This window comes from Musca autumnalis, unplaced genomic scaffold (genome assembly GCF_047663935.1).
Source record: "Musca autumnalis isolate F117 unplaced genomic scaffold, ASM4766393v1 scaffold_1, whole genome shotgun sequence".
NCBI classification, from domain to species: Eukaryota; Metazoa; Arthropoda; class Insecta; order Diptera; family Muscidae; genus Musca; species Musca autumnalis.
Window position 1 is genome coordinate 327,926,227 of NW_027411644.1, and position 27,944 is coordinate 327,954,170.

At 37.3% G+C, this 27,944-nt stretch overlaps 1 protein-coding gene across 5 annotated transcripts in view; it reads left to right on the top strand.

The window, feature by feature from the left end:
* Positions 1–21,778, top strand: part of LOC141390138 (uncharacterized) — a 46,055-nt gene extending 24,277 nt beyond the window's left edge. For 2 of the 5 annotated variants that reach the window (XM_073962783.1, XM_073962784.1), the window contains exons 3-11: positions 2,728–2,780; positions 2,840–3,187; positions 7,736–8,317; positions 8,613–8,741; positions 8,812–8,928; positions 8,997–9,204; positions 9,267–9,364; positions 21,202–21,328; positions 21,399–21,778. In XM_073962783.1, the coding sequence (XP_073818884.1) occupies positions 2,728–2,780; positions 2,840–3,187; positions 7,736–8,317; positions 8,613–8,741; positions 8,812–8,928; positions 8,997–9,204; positions 9,267–9,364; positions 21,202–21,328; positions 21,399–21,535 (1,799 nt within the window). In that variant the 3' untranslated portion in view covers positions 21,536–21,778. The remainder of the gene's footprint in view (positions 1–2,727; positions 2,781–2,839; positions 3,188–7,735; positions 8,318–8,612; positions 8,742–8,811; positions 8,929–8,996; positions 9,205–9,266; positions 9,365–21,201; positions 21,329–21,398) is intronic. The other 3 variants (XM_073962786.1, XM_073962787.1, XM_073962785.1) reach the window with 2 other exon arrangements.
* The last annotated feature ends 6,166 nt before the right edge of the window (positions 21,779–27,944 follow it).

Here is a 27,944-nt window from a genome sequence, read left to right on the forward strand (position 1 = left end):
TGTGGACCGGTATTGCTCATCTTCGAACTGAAACTAACTTTGGACAAAATATGACGAAGGCCAAATAATGGACCAAATCGGTTGATCAGTTCGTGCTCTCCAGCACTATATATGGTGCCATAGGGTTTTTACCCCTTCGGACTGTTGTCTCAAGAAGTATTTAGTTGCCCTAGAAAAAACGTTTACCGTCGTAATTGTGGCAGGGGATGTAAGTAGCTTCAATAAAAATCAAGCGTTTGTCATGAAGAAATACAATTCAACGGCATTTAAAAAACCAAACATTCTAGGACAGAGATGCCATCCCACAGTCGATACGTCTGAAGAGCTGCTCAACTAACAGCGAAACCAGGTCACGTAATTTGTTGACGATGTGGGTTCGAGTCCTTGGCTTTCCTTTTTCACTTGCATAAAATTGTCGATCATCAAGCTTAACTCTAACCGAGAAAATTAATAACCAGTAAGGAAAGGATCATAGTCGGGCGGGGCCGACTACATGATACCCTACACCAGGAGACATATGTATATCAATTGGAACTGAGTTCTATATAATAAAGTACACTTATTACTTAACAAAATGCTGTCACACTTTCCAAAGTTCATCAACATTGGCAGATATAGGGTGTTTGGTGCAGCAAATACGTCAAATCGGCCGAAAATATATATGGGAGCTATATCCAAATCTGAATCGATTTCGATATTATTTGGCACATTTATCTACAGATCGAATTCCGTCACGGCAGATATGGCGTGTTTGGTGCATCATATACCTCAAATCGGCCGAAAATATATATGGGAGCTATTCCAAATCTGAACCGATTTCGTTGTAATTTGGCACATTTATTTTTAGACCGAATTCAGTCCCACAAACCAAATTTCATCAAATTCGGTCGTATATAGCGTGTTTGGTGCAGCAAATACGTCCAAATCTTAACCGATTTCGATATTATTTGGTACATTTATCTATAGACCGAATTCCGTCACGCATTCCAAATTTCATCCAAATCAGGCATATGGCGTGTTTGGTGCATCAAATACCTCAAATCGGACGAAAATATATATGGGAGCTATATCCAAATCTGAACCGATTTTCACCAAAAGCAATAGCGTTCTTCCGACGGCTAAAAAATGATCTTGCCCAATTTTCAGCCAAGTCGGACAACAAATGCGACCTATACGTTGCGAACGGACGGACGGACATGCATAAATCGACTCAGAAAGTGATTCTATACATATCCCTAGAAGGAACTATGGGTCTATCTCTTTTCGTTATGCATGTTACATAAAAATTAACTAACACATAATACCCCTTACCACATTGTGGTGTAGGGTATAAAAATCAAAGAGATTCGACATTAAGTCTTAAAGTGAACTTGTCCGAAATTTTGTGTGGGAGGTACCCGAAGGAGTGGACAAATATAGTCCATATTCAAATCTGATCTATATCTGGGTGATGTATAAGGATATGTGAAGTATGGACCAAATTGGTTACTCCCTTCAAGAGTTATAGTGCGCACAAATTATCCGAACATTTTCGAACTTTTGTGGGGGAGGTATCCGAAGGAGTGGACCGATATGGCCCATCTTCGAACTTAAATTAAGTTTGGGCAAAATATTACGATAGCAAAAATTTGTTTTGAATCGGTTGATCCGCTCGTAAGTTATCGTGCGCACCAGCCAGACAGGCAGACATACATTGCTCAATCGACTCCAAATTGTCTAAAACGGATTTCGTCCAAACATACTTGGGGTCTAAAACCATTATTTCGATGAGGCACATTTTGCCCGTATGAATGTGTATTTACCCTCTTTAGCATAAATGCTGATGGTATAAAAACACCAAATTATGCAAAAATACCAGAGTTTTACGTACATTTGTGCAACCATTTTTTGTGGCGTTTAAACGACCAGTGGCTTTAAGTGGGTTAATAATGTTCGATGTGGTCAAAAAACTTATCAACCAAAAATTTGTGAACATAGGACCACGTTTTGGAATAGCCCCTATATAACACTATCACCCAATTGCCGTTATTTTCACGCTTTTAGCTACATTTTCTGGCCGAGTTAACTAAAATTTGGCATTTTAGGTATGAAGTGTTGAGGAAGCTTATCCGCCAAAAATTATGAACATAGGACCACGTTTTTTTATAAACACACATAAGGGTACCACTCGATTTTAGGTATTTTTGGTTACATTTTCACACCGAATTAGCTATAATTTGGAAATAAGGGTTCCTGTGGTCGATAAAATAATCTACTAAAAGTTGTGGACGTAGGTCCACGTTTTTGTGTAGCCCCCATATAACGGTACCACCCTATTTCAGTTATTTTGGAATTTTTAGACACATTATTTGTCTGAATTTGATGAAATGCTAGACCTAATTGATATATTGTGGTTCAGATTATTTCATGGTGGTATAAAGTTCGGGTCGGTCGAACTTACGAGTAACGCTTTTTTACTTGTTAATGTAATGTATTTGAAGTAGACAATTCTTGTTTAAGAATATTTCCCACAGTAGTTAGTCAGTACTGATTTTTCCCTTAACATTTCACCTAGCATTTTTCGTTGGCTGTAGCGTTCAAGGACCCAGCTGCATTCGTTGACAGCGCAAAGACAAAATTGATTATTTTTCTTGATAATTTGATAACCATTTTATGGGAGATTTAATATTGTAAAAATGTCTTTCAAATTGATAATTTAATTACGACATGTTTTTATTACAACAACAGGATCGATGGACAATGAATTGGGTGTACAAAATAAAATTATGGGATTTCCACAGGTATGCTAACAATTTTCTCAATATACATAAATACAATTTTTAACGATCTATATCTACAGACCGATGATGATGTCTTCGAATTAGAACAACTACGTGATGTTCATCCCGAACAGCCTATTAGTTATAGTCATCAGCAAAATTCCGATACACTGGTGGCCGAAGAACCGCAACCATTGGTAATGGCAGATGAAACCCTACCCGGATTAGAACAACAGCTGGAATCTGCTACACCCCAACTGCAAAGTACTCAGGGTCCTCAGGTGCCGGCTGAAAGTGCTGGCGAAACACCGCCAGAATCTGCCAGCAATGGTGGGGAACAACCGAAGTCTTTTGGTCATCGACCACCCACACTGCAAATTCACGATGGTGGTAAAACTGATGGAAATGGTGAAAAACCAAAAGCCAAGGTAAGATTCGATTAATTATTTATTTAATTTTATCTTGGAAATAGAAGAGACCTTTGCATTAAGTCTAACTTAATATAGTAATAGATCGGTTTACATACATACATATGTACGAGTATGTGTAACACATCATTATAAGCTAGAATATAACAAACATTTCAATCTCGAAAGTGAGATACAATTATATTAAAATGTAAAAATCCAATTAAGCTAAGGCGTCTATGATGAAAGGACTTGAACATGTCCAGGTGTTCTTTGAGGAGTTCATAATAAAATTGCTTTGTTCCAGAAACTGTAAGAATCTACGGTTTTTTAATTGATAAAGGAAAAAGTTGTCAATATTTCAAAAATAGTAACTTGTTGCAGGTCCTGTATGTATATTACTCCCATACAATGTACAAACGCCATGTACATAGCGTTTGTTCCAAACGCCGAATTTTGAAAGGATTTCCAACCACGTCAATGTTAAACGTTTTTCTCTATCTTTGAAACCTCTGAAGCCTCGTTTGGCATTGAAAGGCTCGAAGAGGTTCTTTTCTTTTTAACAGCTAATCTTATGCCCTGTATAATTGTATCAATTTCGTTGAAACTCAGACTTGGCTTGGAACACTTCTGATCTGATGGGTCTGCCAAAGACGGCCTTATAGTTGACTAATAGCAGGAATGTGTCTATAGTGGATTTTGCAATATGAAAATAAAGACTCATAACAAAGAAAAACTCATAACTTCGTAAAATCGAAGAGTGCAATCATTATTAAAAATTGATTTTAAATATTAAATCGCGAAAATTGCATCCAAGCCCACTGTGTAAACTTTTTTCCATTTTTATTGAATAGCTGATAAAACAGCAAAACATACAACAAATAGTTTGGTTTCAAATTGGACCAACATTATAGAAGTTGTGAGTATTTCTTTGGCGCGATATCTCTGGAACCGTTAGTAAAAAAAACATATCTGAAAATATACTGAAATATTTTACTGATAGGCAGCATTACCACAGCAAAAAATAAAGGGAATCAAAAACCTCATTTTGAAAAAGTGTCCGATTTCACTCAGAAGTCCCCATATATATTCTTGATAAAATTCTGAGTCGATATGGCCACGTCCGTTTGCCGTCTGTTGTAATCACTCTAGCATCCACAATAAATGAGCACACGAGTGTCTTTTCTCTATAGGCAGGTCGAGTTCGGAGATGGGCTATATCGGTCCACGTTTTGGTATAGCCCCCATATAACGGTACCTTCCGATTTTCAGCATTTTAGATACATGTTTTGACCGAACTACCTGTAATTTAACATTTGAGGTTCCCAGTGGTCACAAACAATCTCCTCCAAAAATTGTTATTATAGGTCCCTGTTTTGGTATAGCCCCCATATAACGGTACCTTCCGATTTTGAGGATTTTAGTTACATTTATTGACTGAAGTATATGTAACTTAACATTTGAGGTTCCCAGTGGTCACAAAACATCTCAACCAAAAATTGTTAACATAGGTCCATGTTTTGGTGTAGCTCCCATATAACGGTACTTCTCGATTTTCGGTATATTGAGGATTTTAGCTACATTATTTGACCGCTCTCCACCTAAAATTGTTAACATTGGTCCACGTTTTGGTATAGTCCTCATAAGTTTCAATATATTTGACAGGACTACCTGTAATTTGACGTTTGAGTTTTGCAGTGGTCACAACATCTCTCCACTAAAGATTGTCATCATAGGTCAATGTTATGGTACAACCCCCATATAACTATACCCCTGATTCTAGGTGTTTTGACCATCTGTATTTCAACATTTGAGGTTCCCAGTAGTCACAAAACTTCTTATTAAAAATTGTCCTTATAGGCCCATGTTTTCGTATAGTCCCCATATAAAGGTGCCGCCAGTTTGAAGACCATTTCAGGTATATTTCATAACCTTATTTAGGTATTTATCCTTGGTCACAAAATAATTTTCGGCCCGGCAGAACTTAACGCTTTTTTACTTATTTTCGTCCGCTACATGGAAGTTAACCGAATTGATATTTTAGACTTGGCCGCTACAAGGTAATGAGTGGTCCGAATCGATATTTCGGACGTCTGGCACACTAAATGAACGTCTTCTGTCTGTAAATACAGGATCAATATGGGTACTTGATCTGGCGACAGCCTTGTGTATGTTGCGATGATTAATTTTTATACCCTCCACCATATGGAGAGTATAATTAAAATTGTCATTCCGTTTGTAACACATCGAAATAATCGTCGGAGACCCTATAAAGTATATATATTATTGATCAGCATAAAATTCTATGTCGATTTGACCATGCCCGTCCGCCCGTCCGTCAGTCTGTCTTTTGAAATCAAGATACAGCTCGCAATTTTAAAGATAGAGAGTCAAAATTTGGTACAGAAGTTTTTATTACTTGCAGGATGGTTGATATTGAAAATAGGATATATCGGTCCACGTTTTGATATAGCCCCCATATAACGGTACCTCCCGATTTTCGGTATTTTTAAGGTTTTAGCCTCATTATCCTACCAAGGTGGCTAAAATTTGGTACGTAGTTTTCTTTAGGGGTATTAAACTTTCCCCCAGAATTTTGTCGGTATCGGTCCACACCTTCATATAGCCCCCATAGAACGGTACCTCCCGATTTTCGGTATTTTTAAGGTTTTAGCCTCATTATCCTACCAAGGTGGCTAAAATTTGGTACGTAGTTTTCTTTAGGGGTATAAAACTTTCCCCCAGAATTTTGTCGGTATCGGTCCACACCTTCATATAGCCCCCATAGAACGATACCTCCCGATTTTCGGTATTTTGAAGGTTTTAGCTTCATTATCACACCGAAAAGGCTGAAATTTGGTAATTAGTCTACGTTGGTGGTATAAAACTTTCCCCCAGAACTTTGTCGGTATCGGTCCATGCCTTCATATAGCCCCCATGGAACGGTACCTCCCGATTTTCGGTATTTTGAACGTTGTGGCCTCAATATTCCACCGAAATGGCTGAAATTTGGTATTTAGACATCGTTGGGGGTACTCAAACTTCCCCTTTAAATTTGTCGGTATAGGTCCACGCCTTCATATAGCCCCCATGGAAAGGTACCTCCCGATTTTTCGTATTTTGAAGGTTGTGTCTTCAATATTCCACCAAAATGGCTGAAATTTGGTATTTAGTCTTCAATGAGATATAAAACTGTTCGCCAGAAATATGTCTGTACAGGTCCACGCTTTCATATTACCCCATTTCTGACAAAAATTCGTCGGTATAGGTCCCCGTTTCGATATAGCCCCCATAGAACGGTACCTCCCGATTTTCGTTATACTGAAGATTGTGACGTCAATATCCAACCGAAATGGCTGAAATTCGTTATTTCGTCTTCCAAGAGTTATAAAATATTCCAGAAGAGTATTATCAGTATAGGTCCACGTCTTCCCATATCCCCATAGAAGCGTACTTCCTGATTTTCAGTATTTTTTAAGTTTTAGCCACATTCTCTTTCCGAAATATAGGAAATTTAGTATTTAGTCTTCTTTGAGCCTAAAATCTTTCCGTCAGAAATTTGTCGGTATAGATCGACGTTTTGAAATAGCCCCCATAGAATGGTGCCTCACATTGTTTTACCGAAATTGCTGAAACTTAGTATTAAGTCTTCTTCATACACGAAAGGAAACTAATTATTCCATTTTACTTCAATACAACTTGTGGTGGAGGGTATAACAAGTTCGGCCCGGCCGAACTTAACGCCGTTCTTACTTGTTTATAGTCGATAAGTCTTTAGCCTCATGTCATTACCGAGTGTTACCTCGAGAAGATTAAACTTGTCGGACTAAATATATTTTCCTTTAGAAATTAAGCACTTAAATCTCCTAGACTAAGAGTTCTAGTACAATCATAATATCATGGAAACGGCAGCGAGTATACATTCTTACTAGGCGTAGAATATGTATGTATATAGTCTGCTCATCATTCCTTTAGGTCGATACAGGAATTCTTAAAACCAAGACCATGCGTAATCTTTTGTGTTCGTTGCGATGACACTGAACCTTCTCCTTAAATAATCTATGCCGGATATTGAAGGTGCATTCTCCGACAGTTTATAGTTAATGTAGCCATGTCCGCCCGTCTGCTTAACTGTAAGTTCTGTCCAATGCAATGTAGAAGCTGATCCGCCCTCTATGTAACCAAAAATGAATTATATAAAAAAAAAAAAATAGTGTATAACTCGGCTCTCATATTATAAAGATTTAATTGTATCTTCGTGTTGAAACACGCATTTATAAGATTGCTTCTAAGATTGTGAACTTTAGTTACTTGGCAACTTTCAGGGCACGATAAGTTGGTTCTCACTGCAAGTAAATGTGACATCTATATTGTCCTGTAAGTTTGGCCCCATGCAATTTTTAAATGTACCCCTTATTCAAGATATCCGTAACTTCCTAATAAATCCAAAAAAAACTTGACAATTTTTATCTGAAAATCATGAATAGGTGATGCTTTTGATTTTGATTTGAGTTCTACTTCTAAACCGAATTTTGTAATTTAAACAAAAATATCAAATGTCGTCCATAGTGCCGTTTGGGTATGTATGGTGCCGCCCGTTTAGTTTATGGACAAAATCCTGTTCTTCCGAATGTAACAAGCACAACTTCCGCACCGGCTGCCACAACTGTGAAGTCTACAACGACTACAACTACAACAACAGTTGCACCAACTCCGCCTCCACCAGAAGTTCCCACACAAGATGACAGTGATGAAAGTGATAATGATTCTGATGCCTCGGCAGAACCTGCTGAGCCCATTGAACCGGTTGCAGAAAATCCAAATAGTCCAGTAGAGACTGTGGACAATGCGGAACAGGCACCTGCACCACAACCACCACCACCTGAAACATCAGATATTGTTGAAACACTTAACCAACCGTCCGAAAATCAAGTGACTGAAGCTCCTCCTGAGGTACCAACTGTGCCTGTTACAATTGCAACAACACAAGCTCCCACACAAGTGTATACCTATAGACCATATCGCACTACAAAGAAACCCAGAAAAGATGAAGAACCCGAACGTCAGGTGATCGGTGATTTGTTTCTAGAGGATGAATCAGCCTTACGGAAGTCTACCTCTCGGCGATCGGTGACCCATATGACTCCCAAGGTTTTTATGTTTCCATTCAACTAGAGTTAGAGTTCCTCCTTTGAAAACCTACACCAATACAATTACCAAAAAAAAATATATAGAGGACCATTTTTCTGTTCTGTTTCTAAATCGCCTTTAGTTAGCAATGCATCCACCAAAATCAAAAGTTAACTAATCGGCCGTTTATAGCAACAAAATTGTTTGCACTCTAATACGAAAGCTTTGTTCGTTTTGTTTCAATGTTTTGTTAACTTTCAAAGTAGTCAATATGGCGGTATTCGATTAATTTGTACATTTTTTGTTTTCAACATAGACCGCTGAAAGTCTGCTGAAGCATAATAATGGCCAGTACTCATCCTTCGATATGGCCCAATATGTTTTCTGGACTGGTGATGAGGCTGGAGTGGCAAGAGCTGTGGAGGAGTTAATACAACAGGATATGGTAAGTATGACCTTAATTTGATGGTCCCCTTTAAGAAACGTAACCGCTTAAGTTCCACCTATTTCGCTAGATGAGCCGTGAAGATGCATTGAAATTTTTACATGAAATACGAGTGGGTATTGAATATTTACAGAAATCCTATGCCAATCGTATCTTCCCTGAGGAAATTCATCACAATACTGTCAAGGTAAGGTGTAGGGTGTTACTTCAACACAACATCAAGCATCAAATGATTTTTTTTTTAAATTTTTGTAGAAGAGCTTTATAACTAAACCGTCCACTACGACTTCTACAACTACCACCACTACGACTACAACAACAACACCTAAGCCTGATTTACAATATTTAAATTTCGAACAAAATCTTGAAGAACCGGAAAATCTAAATCTAGGAAAAGCCTTGGATAACATTGCACTTTGGCATAAACTTCAAGCCATGAATCAAGGCAATCAAGATAGGCAGGGTAAGAGGGCCGCTTGTTTTAGTTGTTTTGCTGAACTTGTTATTACAACTTCTATTCCATAGATACTGGTGAAGATGAAAGTGAAACTAGGCGTCCGAAAATAGCCGACTGTGATCACAAGGAGTATAATTTGGAGGAAATTATTTACAAGTTGGCAAGGGTAAGAACATTTTACATTAATTAATATAACTGTGTCTGTGGATGGCACTGAAAGGAAGGTGAGTATATCCCATACCAATGTTAAGTTACCGAAGAAAGTCCTTTTGGTCCAGATGTACTTACTTACTCAAATAGCTTTTATTATAACCTAAACGATTAATTCATAAGCAAAAGTAGCTATAGGGTCCAGCTATATAGAACCCAAAATACCCAAAATCGGCCAAATATCAAAATCCGATGCGATTTTCAAAACTGGTAAAGTTTGTTCATCGATCGGACCATAATTGTGGCATTTTGAGAATTTTGGTGAAAATGCGACTTTGGCCCCATACAAATTACTATGGAAACAAAGATCGCTATGTTGGCACGGGTTAGCCTTAACCGTTCGAATTAAAATTTCATATATAATGTTTTTGGATCAAATGAAAACAAATTGGGAGTTCAACATTTATTTGTTTTGTTTTATTTTGGGTCAATCTAGTGTTGATACAATAAACTTGGTCTTGTTTCCAATCAGATCGGACACGACTCCTATAGATCGTACCATGCATTTTTAGGTGGTGGTTTTTGGTACCCAAGTATAGATTTTGAGAAAGTTTATTCTTCCCCACTAAACTTCCACATAATCGGGACACGCATGTGGGTGAGTTAAGCGGAGTGAGTGAGTACCTAGGCTACTTCAAGGAAGTGGTCCAAACCGTTGTAAAATCGATCACCTTCATTCCGTTATTAGATGTTACCCCAAGAAGGTTGGACTTGGCAACCAAAAATATTTTCTCTCCCGTCAGATGTCGCTGTGTCTTTTTACGTGATAATTAGTAATAATTATTACTAATTTTGCAGATTTTGACAGTTGTATAAAGGAAAAGTTGCTGAAAAAAATGTTTCAGCTACATTTAGTAAGTAAAAAGACACCCCAATTGTCGCTATAATAAAATAACATCGGACACGCATACACATATTTTGCAGCACACATGATCAACACATATTAGAAAAGAGAACAAGCAACAAAGTTTCAACGGCTTAGCCAGGTTTTCAGCAAACAATTGTTTCTGAGATCAGGGTTACCAGTGTAATGCATTAAAAATCACGATATAATTAATACCACTTTTTCGTTCAAATTTTTGATGAAGCCGTTCAATATACACTGTGCGACACGAAAAAAATAACCACATTCTGACACCGCAGCGTAATAGAAGACGAAAAATTAGAAGACACGTGTCTCGGCGTTTTTCCCTGTTACTTCGAATTTCGCGGTTATGGGCCCCCAAAGACCTGAGGCCTTGATGTCAAAAAGGACCATTTTGTCAGGCTCATATCTTCTAAACCGCTAAGAATTTTGGTTTACTCGTGGAGGCAAAGTTGTAGCTCTCATCTTATAGAATAATAATTGTGAAGACATAAAATCCATTCAACCTTATATTCAAGGTCAAAATCGTTAAGGTCAAGTTTCCGTTATAATTTTTTCACAGATTTTGGCCTACAGATATCAAACCGATCAAAATTGAATCAAACAACCAACTACAAAATGTACCTTAGATCTCAATAAACAACTTTCTAGAACATACGAACCCTGTAGAAATGGTTCTTAAAGATCAAAATAGCAAAACAAATGAATTTTATATATATATATATATATATATATATATATATATATATATATATATACTAGCTGACCCGTCCGCGTTGCTGGCCCGTTGTTTGGGTTCTCTGTGTAAACGTTAGTTATCTGTCCAGTATTGATGTCAATGCTTTGACATAAATTCCATGTAATGGTATCTCCCAAATTTAAGATATAAAATCTCTTTTATTATACCCTTCACCATAAATGGACAGTTTAAAGCGCTTTGAGACCCACATATAATGGTCGGTGCAGGTCAATTAACATTGCTATATAATGGTTTGTTGATCTCGGTTGGGGTCATAAATATTACTGCAGAGAATTGTCAATATAGGTCCACGTATTGATATACATAGCTCCCATAGAACGGTACCGGCTGATTTTCACTATTTTTTTAGGATTTAACATCATTATCACACCAAAATGGCTGTAATCTGGTTTTAATATAATTTAAAGATGAGAGCATAAATATTCGGATCGACCGAAAGACACGCCTTTTTCTTTGCGCTCGGTATGCAACAGCTATAGGTTCACGTTTTGATATATCTCCCAAAAAACAGTACCTCCCGATTTTCGATAGTTCGGAGATATAGCCACTGTTGGGGGTCGTAAACAGTCTTGCAGAAAATTTTCAGTTTTGATATACATAGGTCCCATAGAACGGTGGCGACTAATTTTCGCTATTTTTGGTGGATTTAACCTCATTCAGCCCGATCGAACGTAACGCCTTTTTTCTTCGCGCTCTATTTTACCACTATTGCATGGTAAAATACCCCTCAGAGAAATGTATGTTCCTTCGGTATATGTATGGCACCATTTATATAATTCATTAAAAATTACTTCTATAAACTATAAACTGAAATCAATGCTCATGAAGTTTCACTTCCCACATTTTGAGATTTTATTCGTAATTGTAATATTTTCAAAAATCGGACACTATCGCGGTATTCTGATTCTAATGATTATATTGTTTTGTATATCAATAACTTTGTCTGATGTCCAATCATTTTTCTGGAATTTCGGTCTAGTGACATCTCAAGTTATCGGGATTTAACTGTATTCCAAAATGTGGAGTTGTTCGAGCTATCCCACTTATTGTTAAGTGTTCAGGGTTTGTAGCGTTTTTTATGCACACTTACAAAATTATGTATATTATCTGAAATAATAAATGTTTGAACATTTTGTGATGACCATGATATTTCACTTCCGCGAAGACCACTCAGGGTCAAGACAGTATTACAATAGTATTGCAAACAATCTGTAAACAATACGTTCAAAAATATCATGGACTTCAGATTTTTTTTTTTTTAAATTCTCTCTACATATCCTGGAGCGGATATACCATCAGATCATAACCTTCTTATGGCAAATGTTCGGACAAAACTTGCAACAATTAAGCGCAAAAAGCAAGTTTCGAAACCCGATTTCAATAAGTTGAGCAACCCGACAATTAAACAAGCACTTACGGATACAATAAACGCAGACCTTAGAAGAATTCATCAAGATGGAATAGAAACTGTATGGAATGATGTTAAGGATAGTATTAAAACTACTATGAGAAGTGCTCTAAAAAAAGATCCAACACCAACATACGCAGAATGGATGACTGATGAGATAAGAGAACTTCGATCAGAAAGAAAAAGATGTAAAAACATAAACTTCGAAAGATATTGGGAAATCAACAAAGAAATAAGAATCGCAACGCGTATCGCAAAAAATGAACAACTCAAACGAAAATGTGAAGAGATTGAAGCCCTACAAACACTCCACGACGACTTTAATATGCACAAAAAGCTGAAAGAAACAGCCGGAATATACAAACGGAAACCTCCATCTATACTCTTTGATGATAATAACCAAGCCGTTTTTGAAATCTCGCAAAGAAAGCAAATATGGAAAGAATACATATTAAAACTATTTACAGATCATGAAAGATCAGATTGTGATCGTAATGAAAACTCTGACATAAACGAAAATTCTCTCGTAAGTGTAAATCCTATTACCAAAGAAGAAGTCATATATGCAGTAAAATCGTTAAAGGACAAAAAAGCCGTTGGTCCAGATGAAATTCCCGCCGAAATGCTCAAATTAATCGATGAAAACAATATACAATTGTTTGTGAAACTGTTCAATAATATATACGACACAGGACAATATCCGCGAGATTGGTTGAAATCTACATTTATCCCCATACCAAAGAAAGCAAACGCCAGAAACTGCAACGATTATAGATTAATTAGCCTAATGAGCCACGCCTTAAAAGTATTCCTACGTATAATTCACAAAAGAATATACCCCAGATGCGAGGCAGCAATGGGAGAAACGCAATTTGGATTTAAAGAGGGAATGGGAACTCGAGAAGCACTAGTTGGTGTTCAAGTGCTAATCCAAAAGTGTCGCGATGTCCAAAAAGACGTATTTATGTGTTTTGTAGACTATGAAAAGGCTTTTGACACTGTTAAACACGACAAGCTAATGGAAATTCTGACATCCATAGGCATTGAAAACAATGACATAAGATGCATAAAAAATCTATACTGGAACCAGACAGCATCAGTAGAAGTATCCGGTGAAACTACAGATGAAGTAGTAATATCAAAAGGTGTTCGACAGGGGTGTATACTTTCACCATTATTGTTTAATGTATATGCTGAACAAATATTTCGAGAATGCGTAGAAGGAAAAAGGATTGGGATACAAATACATGGACAATTCATTAACAATATTCGATACGCTGATGACACCATGATAATAGCGAGTTCTTTAGTTGGACTCCAAAGTCTCTTAAGTTCCCTCAACGAGATAAGTAATTCATACGGATTATACATTAATCTTAATAAGACAAAATATATGATCGTTAGTAAAAGTACCAATTTCTACAACTCCACACTAAAAATCCGTGAATCAGAAATAGAGAGAGTAAAATCATATAAATACTTGGGAGCACAAATAAATGAGCAGTGGCAATCTTCTAATGAAATACGATGTCGTATAGAAATGGCGAGAGAAGCGTTTCTCAAATACAAAAAAGTACTAAGCAGCCACGACATCAACATTGAGCTTAAAACCCGCTTTATCAAGTGCTATGTATGGTCTGTTCTATTGTACGGGGCTGAAACATGGACTGTAAAATCAGCAGACGAGAAGAAATTGGAAGCATTTGAAATGTGGGCATACCGACGTGTGCTCAAAATTCCATGGACCGATCGAGTGTCAAATGCCGAAGTTCTGCAAAGAATGAATGTACAACGGCAGCTAATTAAAACCATCAAAACCCGGAAAGTTTCCTATTTGGGACATTTGATGAGGAACAACAAATATAAGATCCTGCAGATCATTCTCAAATCCCAAGTTGAAGGAAGACGTGGTAGAGGTCGAAGAGAATTGTCCTGGCTAAAAAATATTCAAGACTGGACCGGATACCGCGATGAACTCAGTCTTCTAACAGCGGCTAAAAACCGACATTTATCGCTTTCCACATAAACTATATATTTGCAAGAACAATGTAATAAAATGTAATATTGTATGATCGCTTAACATCCGGATAACGGATATGCAAATAAAGAAGAAGAAGAAGAAGGAGAACCTCCGGTCACTACCTCCGGCCACTACCACTTGTTCAAGCTAGTGTTTATATCATTTTTGTGTCACGCTCAATAAAATTATGTATATTAATTGAAATAATACATTTTTGAAAACTTTGTGATGACCGCGATTTCAGATTTTATTAAAAACATTGTAGGGGAGGACCACCGGTCACTACTCTTAGTCGTATAAAAACAGCTTACGAACGTTCTAATTAATTGAAATAATACATTTTTGAAAATTTTGGGATGACCGCGATATTTCACTTCCGCGACGACCATTCAGGGTCAAGACTGTAATTACCATAGCATTGCAAACAATTTGTAAACAATATATTAAAAAGTATCTTGAATTTCGCGGTTTTCTTAAAAAATTGTGGGGAGGACCACCGGTCACTACATTTAGCGGTTTAAATAAATAGATTACGACCTATTCTCAGACCTAAAAACTTCACATACAAAATTTTATAAGATTTCCCAATCGATTTTTCGGAATTGCTTTATCGTGACATCTCAAGTTATCGAGATTTTACTGTATTCCAAAATATGGCGTTGACCGCGTTATCCCACACATAGAAGCCAGTGTTATAGCGGTTTTATAGTCACGTTACTAAAATTTGCTATACTATCTGAAATAGTACATTTTTGAATAATTTAGGATGACCGCGATATTTCACTTCCGCGACGACCATTTAAGAAAATATATAGCCTATTTTCACCACCGATGTTCCCAGTACATTATCGGAAATTTTCCAAAAAATCTATTCAGCCGTTTTTGAGTCTTTTCGTTTTTGAATAATTTGGAATGACCGCGATATTTCACTTCCGCGACGACCATTCAAGAAAATATATAGCCTATTTTCACCACCGGTGTTCCCCGTACATTATCTGAAATTTTCAAGAAAATCTGTTCAGCCGTTTTTGAGTCTATTCGGAACATACAAACATACAAACATAGTAACATACACACATTGTCTTTTATATATTAGAATATATATATATATATATATATATATATATATATATATATATATATATATAAAAGGCAATGTGTGTATGTTAGTATGTTTGTATGCTCAGAATAGACTCAAAAACGGCTGAATAGATTTTCTTGAAAATTTCAGATAATGTACTGGGAACACCGGTGGTGAAAATAGGCTATATATATTTTTTGAATGGTCGTCGCGGAAGTGAAATATCGCGGTCATCCCAAATTATTCAAGAATGTATTATTTCAGATAATATACCTAACTTTAGTAAGCGTGACTACAAAACCGCTATAACACTGGCTTCAATATGTGGGATAACGCGGTCAACGCCATATTTTGGAATACAGTAAAATTCCGATGACTTGAGATGTCACTATATAGGAATTACGAAAAATCGATTGGGAAATCTTATGAAATTTTGTACGTTGAGTTTTTAGGTCTGAGAATAGGTCGTAATCTATTTTTTTATCCCGCTAAGTGTAGTGACCGGTTTTCCAAAATGTATTATTTCAATTAATATACATAATTTTAGTAAGCGTGACACAAAAATGATATAAACACTAGCTTGAACAAGTGGGATAGCGCCGTCGTGAGCTATTTTAATACGGCTAAGTGTAGTGACCGGAGGTTCTCCTTCAAAATTTGTTTTTTTTTTTTTAAATCTGAAGTCCATGATATTTTTGAACGTATTGTTTACAGATTGTTTGCAATACTACTGTAATTACTGTCTTGACCCTGAATGGTCTTCGCGGAAGTGAAATATCGCGGTCATCACAAAATTTGCAAACATTTATTATTTCAGATAATATACATAATTTTGTAAGCGTGCCTTAAAACGCTATAGACGCTGAACACTAAACAATAAGTGGGACAGCGCGATCAACTCCACAATTTGGAATACAGTAAAATCCGGATAACTTGAGATGTCACAAGATCGAAATTCCAGAAAGATCCATTGGAAATCAGACAAAGTTATTGATATACAATACAATATCATCATTGGAATCAATAATATAGAATACCGCGATCGTGTTCGATTTTTGAAAATATTATAATTACGGATAAAATCTCAAAATGTGGGAAGTGAAAGTTCATGAGCATTGATTTCAGTCCTTGGAATAGCTAGGTAAAGATACATTTTTTAAATACAGCAAAATCTCGATAATAACAACTACAATTTATAGAAGTAATTTTTTTATGATGTTGCCATACATATCCCGAAGGAACATACATTTCGCTGAGGGGTATTTTACCACTATTGCATATAGAGCGCGAAGAAAAAAGGCGTTACGTTCGATCGGGCTGAATGAGGTTAAATCCACCAAAAATAGCTAAAATCAGGCGCCACCGTTCTATGGGAGCTATATCAAAAGGAGGACGTATACTGAACAGTGGCTATATCTATCGAAAATCGGGAGGTACTGTTTTATGGGAGCTATATCAAAACGTGAACCTATTACTGTTACATACCGAGCGCAAATAAAAAGGCGTGTCTTTCGGTCGATACGAATATTTATGCTCTCCTCTTTAAAATATATTAAAAACAGATTTCAGCCATTTCGGTGTGATAATGATGTTAAATCCTCAAATATAGCTAAAATCAGCCGGTACCGTTCTATGGGAGCTATATCAAAACGTGGACCTATACCAACAATTCTTTGCAGTAATAATTACGACCCCAACCGAGACCAACAATCCAATATATAGCATTGTTAATTGACGTGCACCGACCATTATATGTGGGTCACAAAGTGCTTTAAACTGTAGATTTATGGTGGAGGGTATAATAAAAGAGATTTTATATCTTAAATTTGGGGGATACCATTACATGGAATTTATGTCAAAACATTGATTTATATTATGAAGTTTCTAGAGGGGTGCCTGATTATGGGTGTATCAATACTGGATAGATAACTAAAGTTTACACGGAGAACCCAAACAACGGGCCAGCAACGCGGACCGGGTCAGCTAGTATATATATATATATATATATATATATATATATATATATATATATATATAAATTTTTTATTTTTTTATTTTAATATTAATTAGTATTCATTAGGTTCATATGGTGGAGGCATTTTGACATTAAATGGCACCTTTGCGATGCGTTGTCAACTCTAATCACAAAACCACCCTCGATTGCTAATTTGCTGCGACGAATGGTCAGCGGACTGCTAAATATTTAGCGTGCTTGTCGATTATGCCTAACGAAAAAAAGATTAGGCGAAATAATAATAAGCGAAAAAAGCAAAAATGGACAAAAATATGCGTTCGGTTGCTTATTTAGGCGTGTGTGTCAATATTGCGTAGCAGTTAAAGTGTACAGCTAATGCTAATGTTTTTACATGCTGGCTTTTAAACCCTGGATTCGATTATTCCATTTACACAATACATCCGGCAGCACTAATGCTAATCAACTAAGGCATACTCCTTATCAATATGTCGCCACCGGTCTTGCACAGTTCGCCCATCAGCTCCTGCTGCCTTATTGTTCTTCAGCTGACAATCACTCTATTGTCCAGTTTGGGATTGATTATCGGGTATCTTCATCGCGCCCATGATCCTAAATACGCGATCTCCTTTATCATCTTTTTATGATAATGCGCTAGCACCATAACCTTTAGTCTAGTGTTTATACTCTGGTAAAATTGTCGGACATCATTCTGTCTCCTGAACAACTCGAGTTTCTCACGCTCTATCTGCTCTATCTTCATTCTTCTGAAAATACACTTCTCTCCTCTTCTATCCTCTTCGATATCCGTTTCGGACATATTTGCCATTTGTATGACTGGTGACAAAACTCCTGAAAGCATAAACCAATTTGGTCCAAATTTTGCACATCATAATATTTCTTTACATCAGGTGGTCTCTATTACGACAGTATATTATATAGATTGCCAGCAGAGAAAAAGTTACATTAAATCCTATACACGCGTGCTTAGGTATTTGTGTTGCTTGCGTTAACGCAACTTGTGTTCTGCTACCGTCGACCACGACATTCAACTCACGTCCAAACTGCGCTTTCCATGTGGTGAACTGAGTGGCTGTAGATTTTGTGCCGGAAATCTGCATATTCCTCAAATGGAAAAAGGTGGTAAGATGTCATCAGGATAGGTACCCAACGCCAGGATCGTGCAATCATCCGCATACGTTACGATCTCGATGCCGTCTGGAGGGGGAGGAAGTTGACTATCCAACGTTTCAAGCTTGGCCGGAGGTTATGCTCAATGTCCTCAAACAGCGTGGACTACCTGACTGTATCAAAGGCTTTTGATAAGTCAAGCGCCACCATCACTGTTCTATCGCACGGTCGTCTCTGGTTGAGTCCTTGACAAATATATGTGGAAATGGCGTGCAGCGCTGTAGTCGTGCTGTGCTGCTTACGGAATCTATACTGATGATCGGCAAATTGATAGCTATTTCTGATACTGGGGAGGAGTAAGGCCTCAAGTGTCTTTGCTACGGCCGACAAAAGCGAAATCAGCCTGTACGATTCACTTTTGCTGGCATCCTGGCTTCCGTAGTGGGACCACCCTGCCCATTTTCCAGACTTCGGGAACAATGAGGGTGGCTAGCGGCAAGTTGAGAACTTTAGTGAGATACTCCAATGCAGTTGCTTCAGCATTACCATGGAGATTCCATCAGATCCCAACCCTTTGGATGATTTAGCGTTTCTGATGGCATTGGCAAAATCATCCATTGTAAATTGTGGTGGTTCATCCTCGGCACGAAGAGATCTGATGCGATGTAATACTCTTCTCTTCGCCCTGTCACCCTCGGTCTCATTTGCTAATTCCGTCGCCTCTGCTGGAAATTTTGGTCTTACTTCGGGTATTCGACCAGAAGGGATATGGCGAGCGGCCGCAGCAGTGATGATGTCTCGGAACGTCCTTTCCGCGACCCGAACATCAGAAGGTTTGTGCAATTCTCTGAAGCGGTGATTGGTGAACTCTCTGAAACTCGGCCAATCAGCGTTCAGAGCTGATGAAGTCGGGTGGTCTGCTAATGGAGACAATTATGGGGAGATGGTCTAATCCAAGGGAAATGTCGGGTTGCCAGGTAACGTCATTTGTTAGACCAGGTGACACGATGGTTATGTCTGGCGAACTGTCACACTCTCCTCTAATTCTGGTAGGGGCGTCCTCCGCTATTTTTTCTTGTTTTTTTATTTTTCTATGAACATTTCTGTTTCAGAATCCGCCATAACTTACCGGGTGTAAAGCCCATTTAAAGCCATTTTTCATGAATGTTTTCCAAGAAAATTATGAAACGGTTTTAGTAGATGTTTTTTTTACTTCACATCTTAATCTATTTTCTGAATTTTTCTTGCTGAAAAATTTTACGTAGTTTTGTACCAATTGACCGTCCACCAAACCCTGTTTTTATTAAAGCGTTTTGCGGTGCCAACTCTAGCTCGAAAACTAATGAACCGATCGTATATTTTTGTATCCTTAGTTAGAACATAAAGGTTTTGTCCCTTATCTATCGATTTTTAAAAAAAATATTAGGTTTTACGGAAATGGTGGAACCAAAAATCAAAATTTAAATTTTTGGTTTAAAAAACTGAAGGGTTTTGGTCATAAAACTTGAAAAAAAACTTAAAAAACGATGGATGAAGGACTAGTTTTTGATGTCCTTGATAAACCCACAAAATCATATGACAATATTAGTTTTTGAGCTAGAGTTGGCACCGTTTTCAAAATGTGATTTTGAGAAAAAACACGTTTTAAGTTTCTATGCTACATACAAATCACAATGAATTTTTCACTTCCATCACTCATAACTAGACATCGGATTTTTGCATATTTTTCAAAATTATAATTCAAATAATTCGTTTATTAAGCAATAGTAGAGCTAGAGCTTTGTACGTATAATTGATTATTTTCAATATAACATCGAATTTCTAACATTGGAACGATATAATTCTATAGAATAACGTAGTTACAAATGGTTAACATTTCAAAAATATGCAAAAATCCGATGTCTACTCATAACTCAATCAATTTTGTACCGATCGACTTTACAGTTTTACCACATATTCTATGCTACTTATACGTTAAAATGGGCCAATAATTCTTTTTGATTTTTTGAAATTCACATTTGGGGGTCACCCCTTAAAGTTAGTTAAGGCGTATCGTTTTATAAAGAAGTGATATAGTCAGCGCATTGCCCCAATTTGAACTTCTGAATATCAAAAACGGCAAACCCTATGAAAATATAGCAAAGGTCAAACTTGTAGGGAATTTTCACTTGCGGTTTCCAAGCAAAAAAATGAAAACCTTAAAAAGGAACCTAAAAATGTAAACTTTGACCGCGATTTATTTAATGTTCATCTATGAACATTGTTGTTTCAGAATCCGCAAAAACTTCAAAGGTGTAAGCTCCTATCATTTTAAGTTGGTTTAAGACCACCGTGATTGTTGTTAATTGCCCAGTTTTAGTATAACCGTATTTAGCGTTTTTGGTTATTAAAAGATTGTAGGAAACACTTTCAATCGAATTATGTGTAATTTAGTATATCGAATTCCATATGGGTTGGAAATATCCCTATCAACTCTATTGGTAAAGTTCCACATTTGTCAAATTTGCCACAATAAAATATTTATTTCTTATATACCTCGTATTTGTTTTGTTTCAGATAATGTTTACCGAATCTCTTACACATGGTGATGAAGCACAGCGGGAAATTAAGAAACTAATGGATTTCTTTGAACGCGAACATGAACTGGGTGTCATACCATTGGATTTGGAGCAAAAAGTTATACGTAAGTAAACTTTTTAACAGAAAGGATTGCAAAGGATTGTTTTTAGTAACACACATGTAAATTATTGCAGATGTTTTATTGCAAGCTTTATCGGATACATTAACCGAGAAACCTGAACTCTGGCCAGCAGCTCAGTATCCTTATAATCGTTTGTTGCGTTCATACGCCCACACAAATTACATGAGACCCAGTTCAACAAATGTTTAAACAGTCAGTCAGTATTCCTAGAGAAAAGCGTAAAATTATAACAAACAGATCAAAACACATACATATACAACTTCGATTCCCATACTAAAATACGAGTATAAAGTTAAATAATAGTAAAAATATACGATTTATATAAAAACAATGCAAAATATATAAAACAACAATATATTTAAATCGAAAGCAAAACCAAAATACAACGTTTAACTCGATGTTGTACATTTCAAATAAGAAAAAAAAGAAAAACCAAATGTGCACATTCTCAATAGCTTTTCGAATGCGATGCGCCTTTCTCCCGAAATGACTTAACAACAAAACCAAAACGTAACGTAAATCAAAGACATTAACAACAAAAATTAAGAGCTATATATTTAATCAACTTTTATTTGTATTTAACATCACAGCAATATACTACTAATAACAACAATGTATAATCAAGGGTTTGGCAATAGTGGCGTTTGTTTGTATTGATTTCGGTTTTAAGATGACTTTTAAATTGAATTACGTGTAAATTTAAAGTTAACTAATCTCCAATGCAAATTATCAAACATTTAAAGAAATTGTTAATGTACTAGAAAGTCAAAATTTAATTACATTCACATACAGTGATTGGACTGTCTGTCGTATGATACAAATACGAGTATATGGTAATTTCCTGCAAAAGCTTGTAAAATCATTTGTATTGTTGTTGCACTTGTTTCTTTCCCAAAACATTAATGCCGCCATTGCCAACCTAGCGTCCCTATTGTGACATCGCTTGCTATTGTATATCACACAGCATATTATAATGTGAAGATTTTTGTAGCCTCTCAGAAAAAAGTATATTAAATGGATCAAAAATTAAGCAACTAAACAAATATATAAAACCCAAACTTTATATTCATATATTATTAAATAATATATTAATATTTGTATAAAAAACACTCTAGAAAAATATATACATACATACATATACTACGTTTAAAATAGGCTGTTTTCAAAACACCTCTTCGTCTTTATTTTAAGCTAATCATAAAATATTTTGATTTTAATCACAATTTTACCACTATCCGTCTCTTGAAGTGATGAATTTAAATCCGTGATATTTCCAAATTCCCCCGATGATTTTAATGTGGAAAAAGAAGAGCAAAAATATATATAAAATAAAAACATAATTAAAGACACAAAAAAACTAAAAATTCCAGGAATTGTATTGTATTTTGGTTAAATGTCAGACTTAATGTTAAATGAGCTTTAAATGTATAATATAAATATTTTATTGTATTATACCAAAAAGAAAGTATATATGAAAAATTATAAAAAAATACAAATATTTAGGCCCCAAATCTGATCACTGTAAATTAAAAAATATCGACATTCATTGTCGTAGATTTAAATACAATATTTTTAATTTTTTAGTTAGACGAATGAAAGACAGCTGTAGATGAATGAGCACCTGAATTATTGACAGAATGTATTTTTTAACATTAAAGCAGTTTAATTATATAATTTCATCCATATTTCATATAATGATTTGCAGTATATTCTTGTTTTCTCATGCAAAGCTACATAAATAAAATTTTTAGTTTAGTTAACAACTAAAAACAAAACATTTGTCTTATTTAAGCTTATGATCTAAAGGTAAGTCATGTAAACAGAAAATTACCCCAGCATGTGACAGTACAATAAACAACGACTAGAGTGGTTGAAATCAATAACGATTTTCTGTTCTACAAATGATCAATGTAGAGAAGTTGCACATGGCTGAAATACTCAGAAAATGTCGCCAACATGACTGAGGGGTATTTTTCCACCGATGAAAATTGTTTGATGTTGACTGGCCGGGGAATCGAACCCACGACCTTCAGCGTGCATGGCGGGTGTGCATACCATTGCTCACAGGTGACAAAATACGATTTGGAAGTAAGTTCCCCAAAGAACTTTGTGCTATAGGTATCAAATACAGTAGGTCTAACTAATCCACTGACAGATCTAAGCAACAAGAAGTATGGGAAATAAAATTATAACTTTGTAATCTTGTTAATTATACTACTAACTTTATTGAGAGAGATGTATGAAGGAGGACCCACTATGTCAGTCATGACCACTATGATCTGTGAAGTGGTTTCAACTGGATGGAAGGGCACAGGGGTTCAACTTTTGTGGAAGAGGTATCAGAAGTAATCGACACACAAATACCATCTTGGGACGGATCTAATTTCGAGGGTCATTAATTTCGATCGATATTGAGGGTAGTCATAGGATTTTTTAGAACTTTCGGACCATTATGTCAGGGAGCATGGTGTTGTTCCATAAAAATATTATATCGCTGCAAACAAGACTACAAAGAATAACAGCGGTAAACATTTCAAAATTTCTTTCGCTCTTAAACAGCTCTTAACCGAAAACCGAAACGTACATAGTTGTTCGATGAAAATTTAAAAATAACCTCGAATTTTGTTGTTACTGTAGCAAAGCAAATCAATTGAGGCCCAATACGATTTGAGGCGCCTGCGTCGTCCGATTCTTAACTGAGCTAAAACCACTCGTGTTTGTCTTGACAGCTGGTGTTCTTCTGCTATAATGAGTTCGACATTCTTGCTGCAGGATGTCGCCTGGGTTAGACGGTTTGAACGGAGAGATATGTAAAAGCATATGGAGGGTCATTCCGGATTTCCTAGAGGCTTTGCTGTGTAAATGTGTGAGTATGGGTGTGTTTCCACTAGAGTGGAAGGTCAGGAGTAATCCTCGATCTTATCGCGACATCGGTCTTCTTCTTTTAGTGCTTGGAAAAGTACTGGAGAGGATAATGGTGCATCGGTTTCAGGAGAGACTTACTGGCGCAGAGTCTGAATGGCAGTTTGGGTTTAAACCAGGTCGTAGTATAGAAGACGCATGGTTGCATGTAAAGCGCTGTGTGCCTGAGTTTTCGAGTCGATATGTCTTGGGCATACTCGTCGACTTCAAGGGTGCTTTTGACTACCTTTGTTGGTCAAGAGTACTTGTTCGTCCACAGGAAGTAGGATGCCAGGAGATTAGGCTTTGGCAAAGCTATTTCTCAGATCGGGGGGCTTGCTCTATTGGTGCAAACAATAGAGTCTCCATTGATGTTGTTCGGGGTTATCCGCAGGGGTACATTTGTGGTCCATTTATTTGGAACCTAATGATGGATCCACTACTGCAACAACTCATCTCGCTTTGCAAGGTCTGTGCTTATGCAGACGATTTGCTCATTCTGGTTGAGGCTCAATCTCGTTCTGAGATGGAACAGTTGGGCTCCAGAATGATGTCTATTGTTGGCACTTGGGGTACCAGGGTTGGTGTCCAAGTCGCTAGAGAGAAGAGTGCCACAATGCTACTCAAGGGTAGATTGTCTGGCAATCGACATCCGAGCGTCGTCTTCGATGGTCGAGGTCTCTCGTACAAGACTGAAGTGAGGTATTTGGGCATAACAATGGGTGGGAGGATGAATTTCATCACTCACTTAGATCGGCTCAAATAGAAAATGTGCAGCGTTCTATGTCATGTTCGTCGCATTTTGCGATCGGATTGGGGTCTGAGTAGACGTGCGTGGTGGTCTGCTTGTTGCCTGTGTAATATACGGTGCCCCCATATGGCATACTGCGGTTACAGGGTATGGGTATCGTAAGATACTGTCATGTCAGCGCATTATGATGCTGGCGTACCTCCCTGTATGTCGCACAGTGTCTACTGAGGCTATGCAGTTGTTGTTGGGTGTCCCTCCTCTTGACCTGGAAGTGATACGAGCAAACGTGTCATTTTTAGCCAAGATAGGCTTGCCGATTGTTCCCACTGATTGGGCAGTAGAGGTTGTGAAGAGCTTGGATGCCTAGAATCGCAAGGCGCGGCTGCGTGAACTCGTAACATCTAGATGGCAATCTAGATAGATCGAGTGCGAGAATGGGCGAGTAACATTTAGGTTTATCCCGGATGTTACTTTTGCCATGACGAACCGCGATTTTGGTTTCGGCCTTCATCTGGGATACTTGTTGACTGGGCATGGGTCTCTCAATGCATTTTTGCATAGTATAAACCTTTCTGGCACTTCATCGTGCAGTTGTGGGGCTCCAGTGTTGTGTGAGTGTCCTCATTATGGGGACTTCAGGAACCTAGGACTTTGCAAAACGTTAGTGCAGGTGTCGTCGTAGGTGTTGTTTCTATGTTGTTGTGTTGGGGCTTTATAGGCTTAACCGCGTATATTGCCACGGGGGGTTACCAGTCCCCTGGTCGCATGGAACCGTGCCATCACAGATCTTTGTTGCACTCTTCCCATTCCCCGATCGTGCCTAAACTCTCTCTCACTTTGGGTGACCAGTCCCGTGTTGTATGGAACAAAAACTGGTAGTAGTTTCGACTACGAAGTGTGACCGGAGACTTTCTGGTACCGCGGGAGTCAGGAGCCCCTAGATCAGTTGATCTAACCTAACTATGGAGAGGCACCTATTGGTTGCAACGCGGTGGTTGTTGTAGGACCCAAATCGCGGGTAGAGCTTCGGCACGATGTGGAGTTGCATTATCAACCGGGTGCTGCGACCCATAGAGCAGCAGAGTTGTAAGATTGTCCTCAACCCCTTACCAAGTGGGAAGTGAAGCCCATAATTGTGGATCTTCGAATTGGTACCTGCAGGATAGACTTGGGGATTCTGTGGAGAGCTACCACTCTCTGAGAGTACTCTGGGCAATTCCAAAGGGGCTCTGGCCGACGTATTGTTTCGCGACCCCCGGTGCAATGGTGCACCATGGTAAGAGCCGTCAAGGCGAGAATCATGTAAAACCCCCTCGACTTCATTCTCACTGTATCTTTGTACGTAATCCGCAACTGCACTAGTGTGAATGTTATTCTAGTCAGCCTGATAGGCTCGTTTATATAATGGTTCCGGTTTGCATCTTTTGGGCCTCTCTCTCCAGCTCACGAAGATATCTCCTGATGTGCCTGCCAGGGTGGGGATGCCTGTCCTCTAGGTTGTGGCAGGGATGCTTAAGGCGGCAACAGCCAAGCAGGTACTGATCGGCATTATGGTAGGTTTGAATATTCGTTTACTGCGTAGCTCTAAAATTGGTTTATAAGAGGTCAACAAGGTTTCTTTGTCAGCACCCCAAGAGCTGGCGGGCAACGACTTGGGAACCTTGTTCCTAATTCTGGTCATGTCAGAAATATCTGTTGTTGAGCGGATTTAACCAGCCGTCGAACATTACACCCACTATCTTAAGGTAGTTAGTGGTCAGAGTCTGGACATCATAGACCAACATTTTCAGGGGGGTCTCATTTCAGCCGTCCAGGTGGTGAATAGTGTTATAGTGGATTTAAAGGCGGATATTTTCACATTTCTCATATGGAAGAACTATACAGAAATAGGCAAAAATTACGATATCTATGCCGCACAGCGGTTCAGAATCGTTTTTTCCTGGTTAAAACCCTGTAACTTTTGAATGGGTAGAGATATTTTTATAACTCTTTCTTTTCATTTTTTGCACTTTCACTAAATTCCGTCTAGCGGTTGCGTAGGAATTCACGTTAAAAAATTAATTTTTTTAATATTTTGCATCAAAATAGACTCCTATTTGAGTTTTGAGTTTTTTATATGTTCTAACTATTTAAAAAAGTTCAAACTCCAATAAACAAACCATAAATATAATTAATCGAGCTTTTTACGACCTAAGGAGAGGTCATAAAAAGCTCGATTAATTAAATTAATTAAATCTCACAAATAATGGCCTTCGCCCCTAAAAAGGCAAAAACTTAAAAACAAACCATAAATATACAAAAAATTAAACAAAAATTGGAAAACAAAATTTTTAAAAAATGTTTTCAAAACTTCTTAAAAAAACATTGCCAAAATTGAAAAAAATACTCCTTGGGTGTTCATAAAACTCTTATAAAAACTCATATATTAAAAACAATTTCCATTTGGTTGAAAAAGCTATAATTTATACGAGAGATTGTATGGAAAAAACACACACAAATGGTCGGTGGCCCGAAAATCGAAAGAGATGACTGACATTGATCTCAATTTTGCACATCGAAATATTTTTCTCAATATACATCAAGTTCGGACAACACCTAACTCTCCCACATAAGCAATCCCACGGCGGCTGTATCAATGCACTGGATGGACTCAGAGGAATTTCCGAACAAATGTCGTCACCTCACCATTTACGTGTACACTGCAAAACACGTCAAATCGATCCGAGACATGTTCTTGAGTTGAAAGAAGTTTTGAAATTTTGTGGAGAAGATACCTAAGGATTGAACCGATATAGACTTTTGAATATTTTATCTCAATTTGTTAACAGGTTTAACTGTAGTTTGAAGTTTCGATACAGTGTGACATTCCGATTGAAATTTGGAATCAAGTTTATTGATTCCAAAAGTTAAGCCGGTTCGGATATAGAAAGCATATTAATATAATAA